General features: G+C 46.3%; 1 protein-coding gene across 1 annotated transcript in view; it reads right to left on the bottom strand.

The window, feature by feature from the left end:
- GSS (glutathione synthetase) overlaps window positions 1-18,186 on the bottom strand; it is a 55,298-nt gene that overhangs the window by 8,505 nt on the left and 28,607 nt on the right. Inside the window, exons 8-10 of the mRNA XM_082271693.1 lie at window positions 16,335-16,412; window positions 12,411-12,477; window positions 1,540-1,734 (exon numbers count right to left, since the gene is read on the bottom strand). Coding sequence (XP_082127819.1) covers window positions 1,540-1,734; window positions 12,411-12,477; window positions 16,335-16,412 — 340 coding nt within the window. The remainder of the gene's footprint in view (window positions 1-1,539; window positions 1,735-12,410; window positions 12,478-16,334; window positions 16,413-18,186) is intronic.

Raw genomic sequence — 18,186 nt, 5'->3', positions numbered from 1 at the left:
TTTTTTTATAGAAAAAAATTGCCCCAAAATGCCTAGATGTGAATGGAGCCTAAAAGTTACATAGTTAGTCAAGTTGAAAACCAATACTAGTTCAATACAAAAAAAAAAAAAAAATATTCATACAATCCCATATACACAATCCTATACCCGCAGTTGATCCAGAGGAAGGCAAAAAACCCCAGCAAAGCATGATCCAATTTGCTACAGCAGGGGAAAAGATTCCTTCCTGATCCCCTGAGAGGCAATCGGATATTCCCTGGATCAACTTTACCTATAAATATTAGTACCCACTTATATTATGTACACCTAGGAAATAATCTAAGCCTTTTTTAACCACTTCTGGCCCGGAAAATTTTCCCCCTTAAGGACCAGGCCATTCTTTGCGATTCGGCACTGCGTTACTTTAACGGACAATTGCGCGGTCGTGCGACGCTGTACCCAAATAAAATTGATGTCCTTTTTTTCCCCCACAAATAGAGCTTTCTTTTGGTGGCATTTGATCACTTGTGCAATTTTTATTTTTTGCGCTATAAACAAAAAAAATTGCGACAATACTTTTCACTTTCTGCTATATAACATTCCCTATAAAAAAAAAAAAAAAAAAAATTAAAAATCTAATTTTTTCACCAATTTAGGCCAATTTGTATTCTGCTACATATATTTGGTGGAAAAAAAAAAAAAAAAAATCGCAATAAGCGTATTTTGATTGGTTTGCGCAAAAGCTAGCGCGTCTACTAGGGGAAAGATTTGTCATTTTTATTTATTATTTTTTTTTACTAGTAATGGCGGCAATCAGTGATTTTAAGCAGGACTGCGACATTGCGGCGGACAGATCAGACCCCTAACTGACATTTTTGACACTTTTGGGGGAACCAGTGACATTACTGTAGTAATCAGTGCTAAAAATATGCACTGTTACTGTAATAATGACACAGGCAGGGAAGGGGTTAACCCAGGGGTGATCAAAGGGTTAAATGTGAGCCTAGGGGGTGTTTTCTAACTGTGGGGGGAGGGGTGGGCTTTTGAAATCAACACAGAGACGTGTGATCCTAAATAGGAGGAACACAGAAGCTCTGCGTTGATAGCTGAGAGAACAATGGCCTGCTGTGTTTACAACAGCAGACCACCATTCTCTCTTCACGGGGATTGATCACGGGTGCCCGGCGGCAGTCGCGGCAGACAGCCCCATGGATCGGCTTCTCCGCTGGCGAGTTGGCAGAGGCATGCCCCCAGGATCACTCCTGCAAACCGCCGTACAGGTAAATGTACAACTGAGACGGCCGATCGGTAGGTGGTTAAAGCAATCTACTGAGCTGGCCAGAACCACCTCTGGAGGGAGTCTATTCCACATTTTCACAGCTCTTACTGTGAAGAAATCTTTCCATATTTGGAGATTAAATCTCTTTTCCTCTAGACAAAAAGAGTGCCCCCTTGTCCTCTGTGATGCCCTTAAAGTGAATAATACAACACCAAGCTTAAAAAAAAAGTGTCCCACAAGATAACTTAACAGTAATAAAGTTTAGTAACTCCCCCACGTACAATATCCAAGGAGTACAATCCTGCAAAAGTCTTCCGGATTCGGGACACGGCCTCTGGAAAGTCAGGCAGAAACTTCTCCAAAATATGCGGGCGGCTCAGCTCCTGCTGGACCTTCTTGGTGCCGACAAGCTGGGTTGCTATATCTGGGCACTTCACAGCCACGGATCGCTCCATCATCAGACGTGCTTTCCAACCCTGAATCAGGCAAAGACTTAGAATTAGAATTACAAAGGACGCAAGTCATCATAGGTGCCTCAGACACTCCATTTCAAAATACATTGACGTTATTGGGTTTGTTTCTTTTTTTTTTTATTTTATAACTTTATTTTTTACTATTTTTAGTGGGATTCTTAAAGGACAGCAGAAGTTTGATTGAAACTCCTTAACCACTTAAGCCCCGGAGGATTTGGCTGCTAAACGACCAGGGGGTATTTTGCGATTCGGCACTGCGTGACTTTAACGGACAATTGCGCGGTCGTGCGATGCTGTACCTAAACGAATTTGGCGTCCTTTTTTTCCCACAAACAGAGCTTTCTTTTGGCGGTATTTGATCACCTGTGCGTTTTTTTGATCACGCGCTATAAACAAAAAAAGAGCGTCAATTTTGCAAAAATAGCAATATTTTTCCCTTTTTTTTTATATGAAATTCCCCCCAAAAAAAATGTAAAAATCAAAATTTTTTAACATTTTCGGCCAATTTGTTTTATGCTACCTATGTTTGGTAAAAAAAAAAAATCACAAAAAGCGTATTTTGATTGGTTTGCGCAAAAGTTATTGCGTTTACTGACTAAGGGAAAGATTTTTGTCATTTTTGTTGTTTTTTTTTTTAACGCGTAATGGTGGCGATCTGCGATTTTTTTTGCGGTACTGCGACATTGCGGCGGACAGATCGGACCCTTGACTGACATTTTTGACACTTTTGGGGTTACCAGTGACATTTCTACAGTAATCAGTGCTATATATATGCACTGTTACTGTAAAAATACACTGGTAGTGAAGGGGTTAACTTTGAGAGGGAGGGGCTGTGTGTGTCCCTAGGGGCGTGATTCTTACTGTGATTGGCTGTGGCTTCAGCTGTATGCAGAGTGATCAACGGATCTACATAGTAGATCCATATGATCAGCTCTCATACAGAGGGGAGAATGACAGGCAGCTTGTTTACACAAGCTGCCTGACTTTCTCCCTCTCCCCCGCCGATCGCAGAGTGGCCGGCGGACATCGGGTCCGCCGGTCACACGCGCGGGGGGGGGGGCCGTGACCACGCAGGAGCGTGCCTCCGGCGGTGCGCGCTCGCTCCCTAGACCCTCACAAGCTAGTGACGTAGCCCTACGTCACTTTGCCTGTGAGGGGCTGACTGCCGACGTAGATCGGCGTGCGGCGGTCGGCAAGTGGTTAAAGCCCCGTACACACGCGTCGAAAATTGGCAGGGAATTATCGGCCAACGTCCGATCTGCCGATTTTCAGCTTGTTATGCCTCGTACACACGCAACGATTATCGGCCGACCGATCGGCCGTCTTTTGTCCAGTGTTGTTGTGTTGGTTGAAATGCGCTCTAGACTGCACACAAATTTTCTCGGCCAACAAAAACCAACTTCAGAAGTGATGTCATGTGATGGTTTACTTTCCGTGTGTTTTTTCTTCTCTGAGCATGCCCAGTCTTGCTCATCACATTTTTGTCTGCCGAAATCTGTACTGACTGAAGAACAATCGGCCGTTCTGGTGGCAGCCAACAAAAATTTTATAGCATGCACACCAGATTTTGTTCGGCCGAAAAGTCGGAGTCGGTTGTCGGAAGCATCATACTAACAAGCCGAAAATCAGCCGATCGGACGTTGGCCGAAAATTCACGGCCAACTATCGTTGCGTGTGTACAAGGCATTAGTATGATGCTTCCGACAACCAACTCCGACTTTTCGCCCGAAAAAAATCTGGTGTGCATGCTATAAAATTTTTGTTGGCCGTCAACACAACGGCCGATTTTCATGCAGTCAGTACAGATTTTGACAGGGAAAAATCTGATGAGCAAGTCTGGGCATGCTCAGTGAAGAAAAAAAACACAAAGAAAACAAACCAACACATGACATCACTTCTGAAGTAGAATTTTGTTGGCCGAGAAAATTCGTGTGCAGTCTAGGCACATTCCAACCAACAGAACACAACTTGGACAAAAGTCGGACGATCGGTCGGCCGATAATCGTTGCGTGTGTACGAGGCATTAGACTTGTCTGAACAGGCAGGAAGACATTTAGAAGAAGGGGATGTATCACTCTTCTGAAGTGTGTGTGTGTATACACTAATCGGCCACTTTATTAAGTACACCTGTTCAGTTGCTTGGTAACACAAATTGCTATTCAGCCAATCACATGGCAGCAACTCAATGCATTTAGGCATCTAGATGTGGTAAAGACAACTTGCTGAAATTCAAACTGAGCATCAGAATGGGGAAGAAAGGGGATTTAGGGGACTTTGAATGTGGCATGGTTGTTGGTGCCAGATGGTCTGGTCTGAGTATTTCAAAAATTGCTGATCAGCTGGGATTTTCACGCACAGCCATCAAAAAGAAAAAATATCCAGTGAGCGGCAGTTGTGTGGAGGAAAAGGACTTGTTGGTGTCAAAAGGAGAATTGGCAGACTGGTTGGAGAGGATAGAAAGGCAATAGTAACTCAAATAACCACTCATTACAACCAAGGTATGCAGAACACCATCTCTGAACACACAACACATCGATCATTGAAGCAGATGGGCTACAGCAGCAGAAGACCCCACCGGGTGCCACTCCTGTCAGCTAAGAACAGGAACCTGTGGCTACAATTCGCATAGGCACACCAAAATTGGACAATAGAAGACTGGAAAAATGTTCTCTGGTCTGAGGAGTCTCGATTTCAGCTGCGACATTCAGATGGTAGAGTCAGGATTTGGTGTAAACAACATGAAAGCATGGATCCATCCTGCCTTGGGTTAATGGTTCAGGCTGGTGGTGGTGTAATGGTGTGGGGGATATTTTCTTGGCACACTTTGGGCCCCTTAGTACCAACTGAGCATCGTTAAGCCACCACTGACTACCTGAGTATTGTTGCTGACCATGTCCATCCCTTTATGACTACAGTGTCCCCATCTTCTGATGGCTCCTTCCAGCAGGATAATGCACCATGTCACAAAGCTCAAATCATCTCATCACTGGTTTATTGAATGTGACAATGAGGTCACTGTACTCCAATGGCCTCCACACTCAGCAGATCTCATCCAATAGAGCACCTTTGGGATGTGGTGGAATGGGAGACTTGTATCATGGATGTGCAGCCAAAAAATCTGCAGGAACTGCGTGATGCTATCATGTCACTATGGACCCAAATCTCTGAGGAATGTTTCCAACACCTTGTTGAATCTTTGCCACGAAGAATTAAGGCAGTTCTAAAGGCAAAAGGGGGGTCAAACCTGGTACTAGCAAGGTGTACCTAATAATGTGGCCAGTGCATGCATGTCAGGTTCAGCTACTGAGCTATGTTAACCTCCCCGGAAAAAAAAAAGTTAAAAGCTTCATCAGGTGCCCTGATTATCAGTGTAAACATCCTTGCCGGTCACTGGCACTCCTTTCCTCACAGTCACAGGATGCGAGGAAAGGACTGCAGATAACCACACAGCTGATCACATGGTAAATGGCTGCTGTGATTGACCCTTTCCCCCGAACAGCTGTGTCTGAAGGACACACTGGCCGCAGAGCACGCCGATGCACGACCCAGGGGGCGGGGTTCTGGGAGGACGTCTACCGACGCCCTCCCAAAACTATAGTACTGCACTGTAGCCATCTTTTGGCTATAGCGCGGTACTAAAGTGGTAATATAAGACTAACATAAAAGGTATATTTGGGAGAGCACAGTATCTCTCCCCATATCCATATTTTTACTTTCTACATAAAGTGCAGTTAACACCCTTGCTAAGATAAAACAAATTACACAGTAGGCCAAACAATGTATACCCCTGTACGTTGTGGTCTTTAAGGTGCCCGTCTAATAGTTTTTTGAAACTATCGATGCTCCCTGCTGATACCACTGTTTGCGGAAGAGACTTCCACATCCTTACTGCTCTGACAGTAAAGAACCCCCTACGTATTTTAAGGTTAAACCGCCTTTCCTCTAGTTTTAGTGAGTGGCCACGTGTCCCCTTGACATCATCAAGTACAATGCAGGACCCTTACCCTTGCATTAAGCTTGAGGACGCCAAAGTATCCGATAACCTACACGTTGGAGCATGGGCTATAAGAGGAGTGTGCTGGCTGCTGGGGGATTGCAAATCAGACAAGTAAATCTGCTCCTTCCAGTACCCCGGTTGCAAATAAGCATTTATGCCTTACAGTGCAGGGGCAGCCCCACTGCTAGAGAGAATTTTTATTTTTCCCAGAAAACGGAATTTTTGTAAAATCTTACCTGTAAAATTCCTTTCTCTGAGTCCTCAGACAGTCGCCGCCTCTCCATATTCGTCACTATTGGGTTATTGACCTTTTCTCCGTAGGAGTGCTAGGCAACAGAATATATTAATATCAAAGCTTTTAGCATATCCCACCCCCAGGGGGTGGTCCCCTCAGTCAATACCTCCTCACTTCCTGCATACCAACTCAGTTTCAGTAGAATAGCAGTAGAGTACATAAATAAACCCCAAAAGAGGGGCGGGGGCGGCGACTGTCGGAGGACTCAGAGAAAGGAATTTTACAGGTAAGATTTTACAAAAATTCAGTTTTCTCTTACGTCGCCGCCTCTCCATATTCGTCACTATTGGGGACGTCCCATAGCAGTGTAGACATGAGGGGTGGGAAAAAACGCGCCCAAAGCAACGCAGTACCCACATCAGAAAAGGGAACCTTACCAAGGTAAGAAAACCACCGGGTAACATGAAAAAAAGCTTGCTCAACAGCAGCAACAAAACCCAGGAAACACAAGTGACCTAGGGATAAAAACATCCCAACAGCCAAGGGCCCAAAACAAGGGACCCTAAGGCACAGCCGCACTAGGAACGTTGCGGCCAAGGGAAGCATCAGCCAATGCCTGAACATCCACTTTGTAGAATTTTGAGAAAGTGCGAACGGACGACCAAGTCGCCGCCTCACACACCTGGGCCACAGAAGCCCCAAGATGACAGGCCCAAGACGTACCCAGAGATCTGGTAGATAGCGCCTACACAGGCACAGGGGGAACTTTCCCCCCCAAAGCATAGGCCTGTACAATGGTCTGACTGATCCATTTGGCGATGGTAAAAACCGACGCTGCCACGCCCTTCCGAGGGCCCTCTGGAAGGACAAATAGAGAATCCGTCTTGCGAAAGGATTTTTACGATGACAGGTAAACCCTGATCGCCGGAACAACATCCAAGGAACGCAAAGCCACCTCCTTCGGATGCCTAGGCTTCGCGCAAGGCGAAGGCAAGACAATGTGCTCATTGAGGTGAAATTCCGAAATCCTTTTCGGAAGAAAAGACGGGTCAGGTCGCAAGACCAATTTATCCAAGTGAATCACTAAATACGGAGACCTGCAGGACAAAGCTGCCAGCTCCTACACTCGGCGAGCCAAAGTGATCGCCACCAAAAAGGCGACCTTCTTGGACAACATAGACAACGAGATCTCCCTGATCTTTTCAAAAGGAGCATGTTGCAACACGGACAGAACAAGGTTCAAGTCCCATGGAGGTAAAGGCTCCCTCCTAGGAGGGACCAGATGTCGCACCCCTTGAACAAAGGTGCTACCCAATGGATTAGACGCCACAGGGCGTTGAAAGAGAACGGCCAGCGCAGAAATCTGACCTTAAATCGTGGCCAACGCCAAACGTTGGTCCACCCCCGTTTGAAGGAAAGCCAACACTCTAGATACCGAGTATGAGCGAGGGGAATACCCCCTGGACTCACACCAGGCAAAATACGCCTTCCAAGTACGGTAGTAAACCTTCCCTGAAGGAGCCTTACTAACGTTGATCAAAGTGCGAATGACCTCAGGGGACAGACCCCTATCCTACAGGACCTCGGTCCCAACAGCCAGGCCGCCAAATCCAGCGACTGTAAGGCAGGATAGAATATCGGCCCTGGAGACAGAAGATCTTCTTGAAGAGGCAGACGCCACGGAGCATCGACCGCCAGGTTCACGAGATCTGCGCACCAAAAAAACGGCGAGGCCAGTCTGGTGTCACCAGAATCACTGTGTGTGGTTCCAAGATCAACCTGCGAAGGTACCTGGACAGCAGCTGAATCGGCGAAAAGGCATACATCAGATGAAACCGATGCCACGGGGCCACTAACGCGTCTGACGCGTCTGCCCGAGGATCGCGCGTCCTTGCCACGAACCTTCCCACCTTGTTGTTTAGACGAGACGCGAACAGGTCCACATCTGGTGAACCCCACTATGCGCACAACATCTGGAAGACTTCCGGGTGAAGGAACCATCCCGAGCCGCTCGGACACACCTGGTGCCCCCTTGGTGGGTGACGTAGGCCACCTCTGTGGCATTGTCCGTCTGCAGCCGAACCAGACGGCCCTGCAGCCTGTCCGTCCAACGCAGAAGACAGAGACTGATTGCTCGCAATTCCAGAATGCCGATCGGAAGGGAGGATTCCTCCTCCGACCAAGTACCCTGGGCGGACAGAACGCCCAGAACACCACCCCAACCCAACAGGCTGGCATCCGTGGTGATCACCGTCCACGAGAAAAGACGAAAGGACTTGCCCCCCGACACCGTCGGGGACTGAAGCCACCACAGAAGATCCCTTCTGGTGCGATGGCTCAATGCGATCTGGATATCCCGGGATTGCGGTCGCTCGTCCCACCTGGACAGAACCTCCGCTTGGAGACCCTGTGTGTGAAACTGGGCGAAGGGAATCGCCTCGAAAGCCGAGACCATCAATCCCAGACACCTCATGCACGTCCGGAGGGACGAGCACTGATTGTCCCTAAGGGACCTGACTTCTTCCTGAAGCGTCCTGAGCTTGTCATCCGGCAGGAAGACCTTCGCCTGAACCGAGTCCAGAACCAATCCCAGGTAGTGAAGACGAACCGACGGACACAGCGTCGACTTTGGAAAATTTATCGTCCAACCAAACTCCTGTAGAGTCCGCACCGTGACGGCCAGGTCGTTCAACAGACCCTGACTGGTCGCAGACTGCACCAGAATGCCGTCCAGATACCCCAGGACAGAGATGCCCTGGGCTCTCAACAAGGCCAGAACTGGCGCAAGCACCCTGGAGAACACCCGCGGAGCCAAAAACGAGACCAAAGGGTAACGCCACCAATCAGTAATGATCCTCCACAATGGCGAATCGAAGGTACCTCTGGTGACCCTCGAAAATGGGGATGTGAAGGTACACATCTTGCAAATCGATGGAGGCCATGAATCCTCCCGGAACCAGGGCAGCCACCACTGATCGCAGGGATTCCATGCGAACTTGCGAACCCGCACAGCGCGGTTCAGAGCTTTCAAGTCCAGAATCGGACGTACCTTGCCCTCCATTCAGGGCACAGTGAACAGATTGGAATAGAAAATCCAAAATCTGTCCCGATGAGGCACCGGAACCACCACTCCCTGAGCCCGCAAGACTCGCCCCGCCAGGTGCAGATCCCGCAAGCGCTCCGGAGATAGCTGAAGATACGAGGGAAAAAATCTGCTCGCCGGCCGAGAGAGAAAACTCGATCTCGTATCCGGATCGAACGATTTCCTGAACCCACCTGTCCCGAACGCGGGCCAGCCAGGGTTGAAGAAAACCGAGCAACCGTCCCCCCACCTCAGAGCTGGGTGAGGGCGCCCCTTCAGGCGGCATTGTTAAGGGCAGCTGACCACGGCTTCTTCTAGGAGCCATGGCCCCAGAAGGGCTTGCCCTTGTAGTATGACCGAAGGGTCTAAACGAGGTATTCTTCCTACCACGAGCAGTCTTAGATTCGTGAGTCTGGGGCAAGAGCGTGCTCTAACCCCCGGAAATACCTTTTATCAGAGTATCCAAGGAATCGCCAAAAAAAGGCGAGAACCCGCATAGGGTAAATTGGCCAAAGTTTTAGCCAATTGGCCAACAGACCAACATTTCAGCCAAATCAGACGGCGAGTTAACACCGCCATGTTTTTGACGCGCGCAGCCAAAGGGACTAAGTCTAAGTCCGCATCACACAAATACATGACACCCTGATGAATTTGATCCACCAAAGCCAATGTCGATGGCGGGACAGAATCAGCCACCAGGATGCGCCTGAGCACCCGCGTCCAATCTGCGACAGCTTGGGACGCCATAAGGGAAGCAAAAAATAGGCTTCAGCATTGACCCAGCAACCGTATAAGTATGGTGGGCAAGAGACTCAATTCTCCCGTCCGTAAGGTCCCGGAACACCGGGGTATCCTCCGCCGGAATCGCAGTAGACTTATCCAAAACCGCTACCGCATGATCCACCGGAGGCGGCACACACCAACGGCCAGCAGCAGCGGGCGGAAAGGGACAACGCAGCTTGAACCTACTCGGCACCGCAAAAAGCTTCCATAAATTGCGCCATTGCTCATCAACAGAACGCAGGAACTCCGCAGAGCAAGGAAAAACCTGCGATGTTTTGCGTTTTCTCTGCATCCCATAGGAAGCCAGCAGAGCAGAAGGACATGGTTCATCCTCCAAATGAGGCGTTTGCTTGATAGAAGCAACCAGCCCCTCCATGATTGCAAGCTCTTCAGACGAGCCAGGGGAAGAATTATCAACCCCGTCAACCTCAGCCTCCCCCTCAGACCCCCCAAGGTCCAGAGATGATCGAGACCCTGAAAGAGGCACCCCAGCCATAGCAGTCCTGCCAGCCTTTGCACCTGAGCAGCCAAATATGCCACAATAGCAGCCAGATCAGCCCCCTCGGGGGACGCAGCAGCCCCTAAGCCCCCCACTAAAGTGGAAGGAAACTTGCTATCCTGAGAATCCATGCCCCAGTGAGTCATTAGAAAAAAAGGGGTTAATGTCCCTTTAAGACCGCGGCGAAGCGTATCCCACCGCACATCAACACATACACTGACCCCACAGGGACAATGAAAAGACACTGGGTAAGGAATACAGAACAAAAGAGGTAAAAACCTGGAGATCACACAGGCTGCCGCTGCTACCGATCGCTGTCCAGAGCAAGGGAAGTGATGCAATAACTGCCCGCCCTACAAGCCTCATGCAAGGCTACACAAAAATGGCCCGCTGAGGAATCATGTAAAATGGGGAGTGAGGCTGACATGCGGTCCGATCGATCTTGGCGCCAAAACTCAGCGCCCTGCTGCACAGGATCGTCACTTCAGGGCACAGTGAACCAACACGTTGAGCAAAAATGGCGGACTGCCGCAGTGGCCGCCGCACAGTATGGCACACATAAGTACCGCATGTCTCACACATCCTGTCACACAGAGCAGAGCAGGGGGCCCCCCCCTCACAGCCCACAGAAAGGCAGCAGTTCCCATAGGAATCTGACAGGGAGCCCAAAAACCTTCACAGACATGCAGGGTCACACAGTCCCAGACTGACACCCAATACAGACAGGTCCCCACATAGAAATTTTACTCACCATCCGGATGGCGTGGGGAGCCTCCGTTTGCGATCAAACCGCTGTACTGAGGACAGGGAGAGTCGCAGCTGGGACGCAGTGAAACTGCGGTGCGAAACCGCAAATGGCGTCCGGTGAGGTAGCCACCTCACCGCAGCATCCCTGCAGCGAACAGGGATGGGTCGTTCATATGTGCCAGGGAAACCTGAGCTGAACGCTCGATGGCAGGCTGGGAAGCCACTGGCCCACAACCTGCGACCCAGGGGGGCCAGCCCGAGACCCAGCCCGCACGATCCTCTTCATCAGAAGAACTAACTAAAGCTGGAAATAAACAGCTAAGTAAAAGAAAGAGAAAACAACTTCAAATAAAATCAAAAAAGAGAAAAGTGGCTGAGACTAAGAGCCCCAGCACAGGGACAGCCTGCACTCCTGAGCTAGGCAAATTGAAACTGAGTTGGTATGCAGGAAGTGAGGAGGTATTGACTGAGGGGACCACCCCCTGGGGGTGGGATATGCTAAAAGCTTTGATATTAATATATTCTGTTGCCTAGCACTCCTACGGAGCAAAGGTCAAAAACCCAATAGTGATGAATATGGAGAGGCGGCGACTGTCGGAGGACGTAAGAGAAATAGGTTTTTAAAGAAGAATTCCAGGTATAGATATTTTATACATAGCCAAGCATGGACCAATGTAACTATGTCTATACCATACCTGGTTAATCCCCCTGGAAGATTACTCCGGTTATCTCCACTTGCTTTTGGGTCCTGTGCCGAGTGGCTACACTTCTGCTTACTGAACACAGGTGGTCAGCCGCTTGGATCGGGCGCCATTTAGAGAATGCTTTTATTCATCTTTTCTTCCACAGTCCCCCAATCTCTTGATAGTACAGAGCCTTGGGGGCACTCTGCACATGCTCTGTTTGATGTGTATTGCTAAAAATGTTTTTTTTTTTTTTTTTTTGGGGGGGGGGGGGGGAGGAAGGATGCATGTGATCAGCACAGGGCAAATTAGAATTCTCCAGACAGAGGGTCAGGAGTCATGCAGCCCCATAGGACAGTAAGAAGAGAAGGAAATCTCCTACAAGCTTTAACCAGTGCTCAGCTTGACACTGATAGAAGTCAAAAGACAGCTATATACTGCTGATGAGAAAAGGTATTGATCAGTTTATATTTACTAAAATAATTGCATTTCCATGTTCTGTGTACTGTGGGAGACCAGATATAGTGAATGCAGCGTCCTGGGTTTAGTAACACTTTAATGTCCAAAGCTTAGTAAAACCACACATCACTGAACAGCAGAATGCACTTGATGATAAAACAATGTAATCCTATGTGAATGACGACAGAACAAACCTGTTCATTGTAATCCTGAGGCATGTAACCGGTTCTAAAATAGGCCACCGCAACCTCGTATCCATCCCTACAAATTACATTACACTCTTGTTAGCTATATATAAATACCCATCATCGACAAAAAAAAAAAAAACTTACACCAATGAATTTTAAATGACATTTTAAACACATAGGCGCTCATCCTTTCATTCTGAGTGGCAGAACTATAGAAATACAACACATTTATTTCAACTGTATAAACTCATTTTAAAGGTAGGCAGTCTCGGAAGTTGCTTGACCTTACAAGTGAGGAAAAAAAAAAAAAATGTGATCCCCTGCTGATTTTGTATGTTTGCCCACATACAAAATTAAATTGTAATGGTAAGTTTATTTTAACAGAGAGACAGAACAAAAATATCCATAAAAATGCATTTAAAAAAGTTATAAATTGATTTGCATTTTAATGAGTGAAATAAGTATTTGATCCCATTGCAAAACATGACTTAGTACTTGGTGGCAAAACCCTTGTTGGCAAATCACAGAGGTCAGACGTTTGTTGTAGATGGCTAACAAGTTTGCACACTTCTCAGGAGGGATTTTGTCCCACTCCTCTTTGCAGATCCTTTCCAAATCATTAGGGCTTTAGGGCTGATGTTTGGTAACTCGAACCTTTAGCTCCCTCATATTTTCTACGGCCACTCCAAGCCCTTAAGTACGAGACTTCATGCTGGTGTCTTTGGTGTCATCACTTGCAACTTTTTGGAAATAAAGTTATTTGAAACCTATTGGAATCCCTGGATGTGCGGCTAATTCTTTTCCTACAAGTGTTCCCACGGAGGCGGGCCGGGGCCAGCACTCTACTGGATATCCTATCTCCTGGCAATCACCACACACTATACACCTGGAGCAGCGTCTTTCCTTTCTTCAGTATCCAAGCCCTTATGTGCTTCTTCTTGAGGTACTCCTTTGTTGCCTTGGCTGACTGTTTTGGGTCATTATGCTAGAATACCCATCCACGACCCATTTTCAATGCCCTTGGGTGAGGGAAGGAGATTTGACAGTACATGGCCTCGTCCTACATGGCCTAGTCCATCGTCCCTTTGATGTGGTGAAGTTGTCCTGTCTCCTAAGCAGAAAAACACCCACAAAGCAAAATGTTTCCACCTCCATGTTTGATGGCGAGGATGGTGTTCTTGGGGGTCATAGGCAGCATTCCTACTCCTCCAAACACGGCGAGTTGAGTTGATGCCAAAGAGCTCGATTTTGGTCTCATCTGACCACAAACCTTTCACCCAGTTCTCCTCTCAATCATTCAGATGTTCATTAGCAAACTTCAGACGGGCCTGTACATTTGCTTTCTTGAGCAGGAGGACCTTGTGGGCACTGCACGATTTCAGTCCTTCATGGGATAATGTGTTATCAATTGTTTTCTTGGTGACTATGGTCCCAGCTGCTTTGAGATCATTGACAAATTTCTACCGTGTAGTTCTGGGCTGATTCCCCATTTTCTCATGATCGTTGAAACCCCACACGGTGAGATCTTGCATGGAGCCCCAGACCGAGACAGTTATTTTGTGTTTCTTCCATTTGTGAATAATCGCACAAACTGTTGTCACCCTCTCACCAAGCTGCTTGGCGATGGTCTTGTAGCCCATTCAAGCCTTTTGTAGGTCTTCAATCTTATCCCTGTAATCTTTGGTCTTGGCCATGGTGGAGAGATTGGAATCGGATTGATTCCTTCTGTGTACAGGTGTCTTTTGTACAGGTAACAAACTGAGTTTAGGAGCACTCCCTTTAACCACTTACCGCAAAGTGACAAGGGCTACGTCGGCAAACTTTGCGGTAGTATACCGGGATGATGCCTCTAGCTAGAGACACCATCCCGGTACCATGGTTTAGAGCCGACGGTTGGCTTTCCGTCTGTAACGACCGATGCGGCTTGGGAGCAGCTCAATCTTTACCCGGGTGAGCGGGAGGGGACGTCCCCCTCCCGCCACCTTCACGTCCGCCGACTGGATGGAGTCCCGATCAAAGCCGGAAACGGCTTCGATCGGGTCTCCGATGACGTAACCCGGAGGTGGCGTCCATGGCGTCGCTTTCGGGTTACTGTGCTGCAAAAGGCGCCAAATTTAAAAAACGGCTGTATGCAAAACGCCGTTTTCAGCGTTTTGCATACATGTAAGTGTAGTGGAGGGGGTTGAGGGTCTTTTAGACCCTCGATCCCTCCATAAAGAGTACCTGTCACTGCATATTGGTGTCACAAGGGGTTTACATTGCTTGTGACAGCAATAAAAGTGATCAGATTTTTATTTTTTTTTAAAAACCTGTAATAAAAAGTTAAATAAAATAAATAGGAAAAAAAAAAAAATCGCTGTTCAAACCACACATGTGAGGTATCGCCCGGATCGCCAGAGCGTGAGCAATAATTTAAAAAAGAGCTACACTCTAACTCTAAACTGGTAACCGTTAAAAAAATTTAAAGCGTCGCCTATTGAGATCTCTATTGACCGTAGTTTGTCGCTATCCCACGGGGGGGGGGCGCAATTTTAAACCATAACATGTTGGGTATCTATTTACTCGGCGTGACATCATCTTTCACAATATACAACAAAAATGGGCTATTATTAGTATTTTTTTAAATGCAGTGAAATGTGATTTTTCTAAATTTTTCCAAAAAAATGGCGTTTTAAAGACCGCTGCGCAAATACAGCGTGACAAAAAATATTGCAATGACCGACATTTTATTCTCCAGAGTCTTTGCTAAAAAAATATATATAAATGTTTGGGGGTTCTAAGTAGTTTTCTAGGAAAAAATACTGGTTTTAACTTGTAAACAAAAAGTGTCCGAAATAGGGCTGGGGCTTAAGTGGTTAAGAAAGTGCTCCAAATCTCAGCTCGTTAACTATATAGAAGACACCTGGGAGCCAGAAATCTTGCTGACTGATAGGGGTTCATATACTTATTTCATTCATTAAAATGAAAATCACTTATAACTTTTTTGAAATGTGTTTTTCTGGATATTTTTGTTGTTATTCTGTCTCTCACTGTTAAAATAAACCTACCATTAAAATTATAGACTGAACATTTCTTTGTCAGTGGGCAAATGTACAAAATCAGCAGGGGATCAATTACTTTTTTCCCTCACTGTATCCTTTGTCCTGCGCAGCTGCCCTGGCCCACTTTTTTACCTCATTACTTGCATCTCCTTGCATCCAGCCCTTGGCTGACCCATAGTCCAGCTCTGATTATTCTCTCCCAGCTCATCTGGTGCCTTGCTGTGTGATCTATTTGGCACAATGTTTCCTGTAACCACTCAGATCAGACGTCTTCCCTATGACGCTGGTAAACATAAATCAATCACTATACAGGACTTGTTTCTGAATGAATCCCTTTAGCCAGACTTACAACATATGGCAATACAAGGGGTAAGCCAGACTTCTATATGATCAGCTACCCTCGAACAAGGAAACCATTAAAAACTAATACACGTAAAAGGCTATTCATTTTTATTTATTTTTTATTTTTTGTAAATTAGCCGGCAAAGTATTGCAACCACGATTGTGGGTGCAATGCCATACTCCTGCAGGCTCTTCTCTCTGTACCAAGGTATGGACTTTCAGTTAGAGAGTTGAAGTGTCAGTGTTCCACTGAGAACTACAATCTGTCTGTCACGGTGGCTGATGAGACTTGAAATTCATATATTCACAGATCTCTCACAGCCACACAAATTTCAATAGTGAAGAACGCCCACATGCTGTCACAGAAGAGGGGGTTCCCATTTGCACCATGTTACACCCTAAATACAGGTGTAAAATGTATAATGGTGCAAAAGGTGGAGTTAAATATTTAAGCAGTTTCTTAGCCCATATTACATTTAAAATGATCATTTAGATTTAGATTAAATTTATTTGATTAACCACATATTCTAAAAACACAGATACTTACACATATAGGCGCTTCTTTTCATCTAAGGATCCCTTTTCATAGACATCTGTAAGACGCCTTCGGATGACTTTGATATTTCTAGAAAACAAAAATTATCTTTAAAAAACAGAGCAAGAATGAGATTTTGAAGGCGAATCTAGATCCACTAATGCAAACTATTAAATCTAAAGTGACGACGTAGGCCAAGCTTCCGCTATCGGTAGCTGGTAGAATCAATCTACTAAAGATGCTACTATTGCCTAAAGATCTATATATTATGTCGCATATGCCAGTCCCGGTACCCAAATCCTTCTTAAAAACCCTAGATGCTATATTCACTACCTTTATCTGGGGTAAGAATAGACATAAACTAAAGCTATTCACCCTGCAAAGACCAAAAGCCGAAGCTGGCATGGTGCTCCCCAACCTACGCCTGTATTACCTTGCTGGCCAACTTAGACATCTAGGGGACTGGGTGATCCCTGTCACACCACTTACAGTAGAGTCCCATCTGGCCCACATACTAAAGGTTGACAATCTTTTGATAGCCTTGGAGACCCATGCAATACTCCCCTCTATAATGTTGACCTTGGCTCACACAGTGTGGCGAGAGGCTAAAAGCATTGATAATTTCACGGATTATAACGAGGATATCCCATTATGGAGATATCCAATATTACCACAACTAGTACAGTACCCAGACTTCCATTTTTGGCAAAACAAAGGATTACCAACTCCAGCTGCAGTTTATGAAAATAATATCCTACAATCTTTTGCAGGATTACAGGGAAAATTTGAATTAGAACGAGCAGCTTTTTACAGATACCTGCAACTTTGCCATGCACAGTTTGGAGTAACCGCTAGTAAGTTCTCTAAATACCCTATGATGGGAATCTTAAGGTCGCAAGGTCCAAAAGGTCTGATATCGGACATCTACTCCCCCCTGGTACATGCTACATTGAGGGCCAACTCACTAGCGATCCGGGATAAGTGGCAGGCGCTCATTCCTAAGCTTTCAGATGATGATTGGGAGGAGGCATGCTCTTCCCACTTGTTTGTGTCACCCACCATCAATAATAGGCTGACCCAATTGTATACGTTTCATCAATCTTACCTAACGCCTATTAGACTGCACGCTATGCATCCTATCCCCTCGCCAAGCTGTGCAAGATGCAATTACCCTAGAGCTGACTTCATTCATGTAATATGGCAGTGCCCACTTATAGTTGAGTTCTGGTGGTGGAGGTCTTAACCACAGTACTGTCTATGCCAGTACCCCTAACATCGGAGGTATGTCTCCTAGGTATCCTTGACGAGGAGACCTTGTCCAGATATGGGAGGATGCTATTAAGAGAGAAAAACTTTATGGCTAAGAAAGCTGTAGCTCTTGAGTGGATTCAGCCCATACCTCCTTCAGCACACCAATGGTTCCAATTGGTCAAATCAGATCTTGCCTTACGAGAAATTGAAGTTTGAACATAGATGTTCAAAAAAGTACAACAAAATTTGGGACGCGTGGACCTCCTCAGCCTTAACCATATAGTTTTACTTGTACAATTCAATACTTGCGGTTATGATAGTTCCAATTAAAGCCAATATATGGCATGTAAACAATCATTGCTAACATTTATGGTTTGCACCTGACCTGTTTTCAGTTTGACTGTTCTCTATTGTTTTGAAACACAACATTTGTAATACTTTGCTTTGTTATTGCAATACCTTGTACAGATATTGATGCAATATCTGATTTTGTATACTACATTTTTATCTCTTGCAATAAAAAGAGTTTAAAAAAAAGGAGGAAGGAACTCTGACTTATGTCTAAAAGCTGAACTTCAAGCGAACAGTTAACACAGATGAACGTAAAAGAGAC

Source organism: Pelophylax lessonae, assembly GCF_965119305.1.
Source record: "Pelophylax lessonae genome assembly, chromosome: 11".
Classification (NCBI taxonomy): domain Eukaryota; kingdom Metazoa; phylum Chordata; class Amphibia; order Anura; family Ranidae; genus Pelophylax; species Pelophylax lessonae.
Note: the sequence above shows the minus strand (reverse complement) of the source record. Positions and strands in the feature narration are given on the sequence as shown.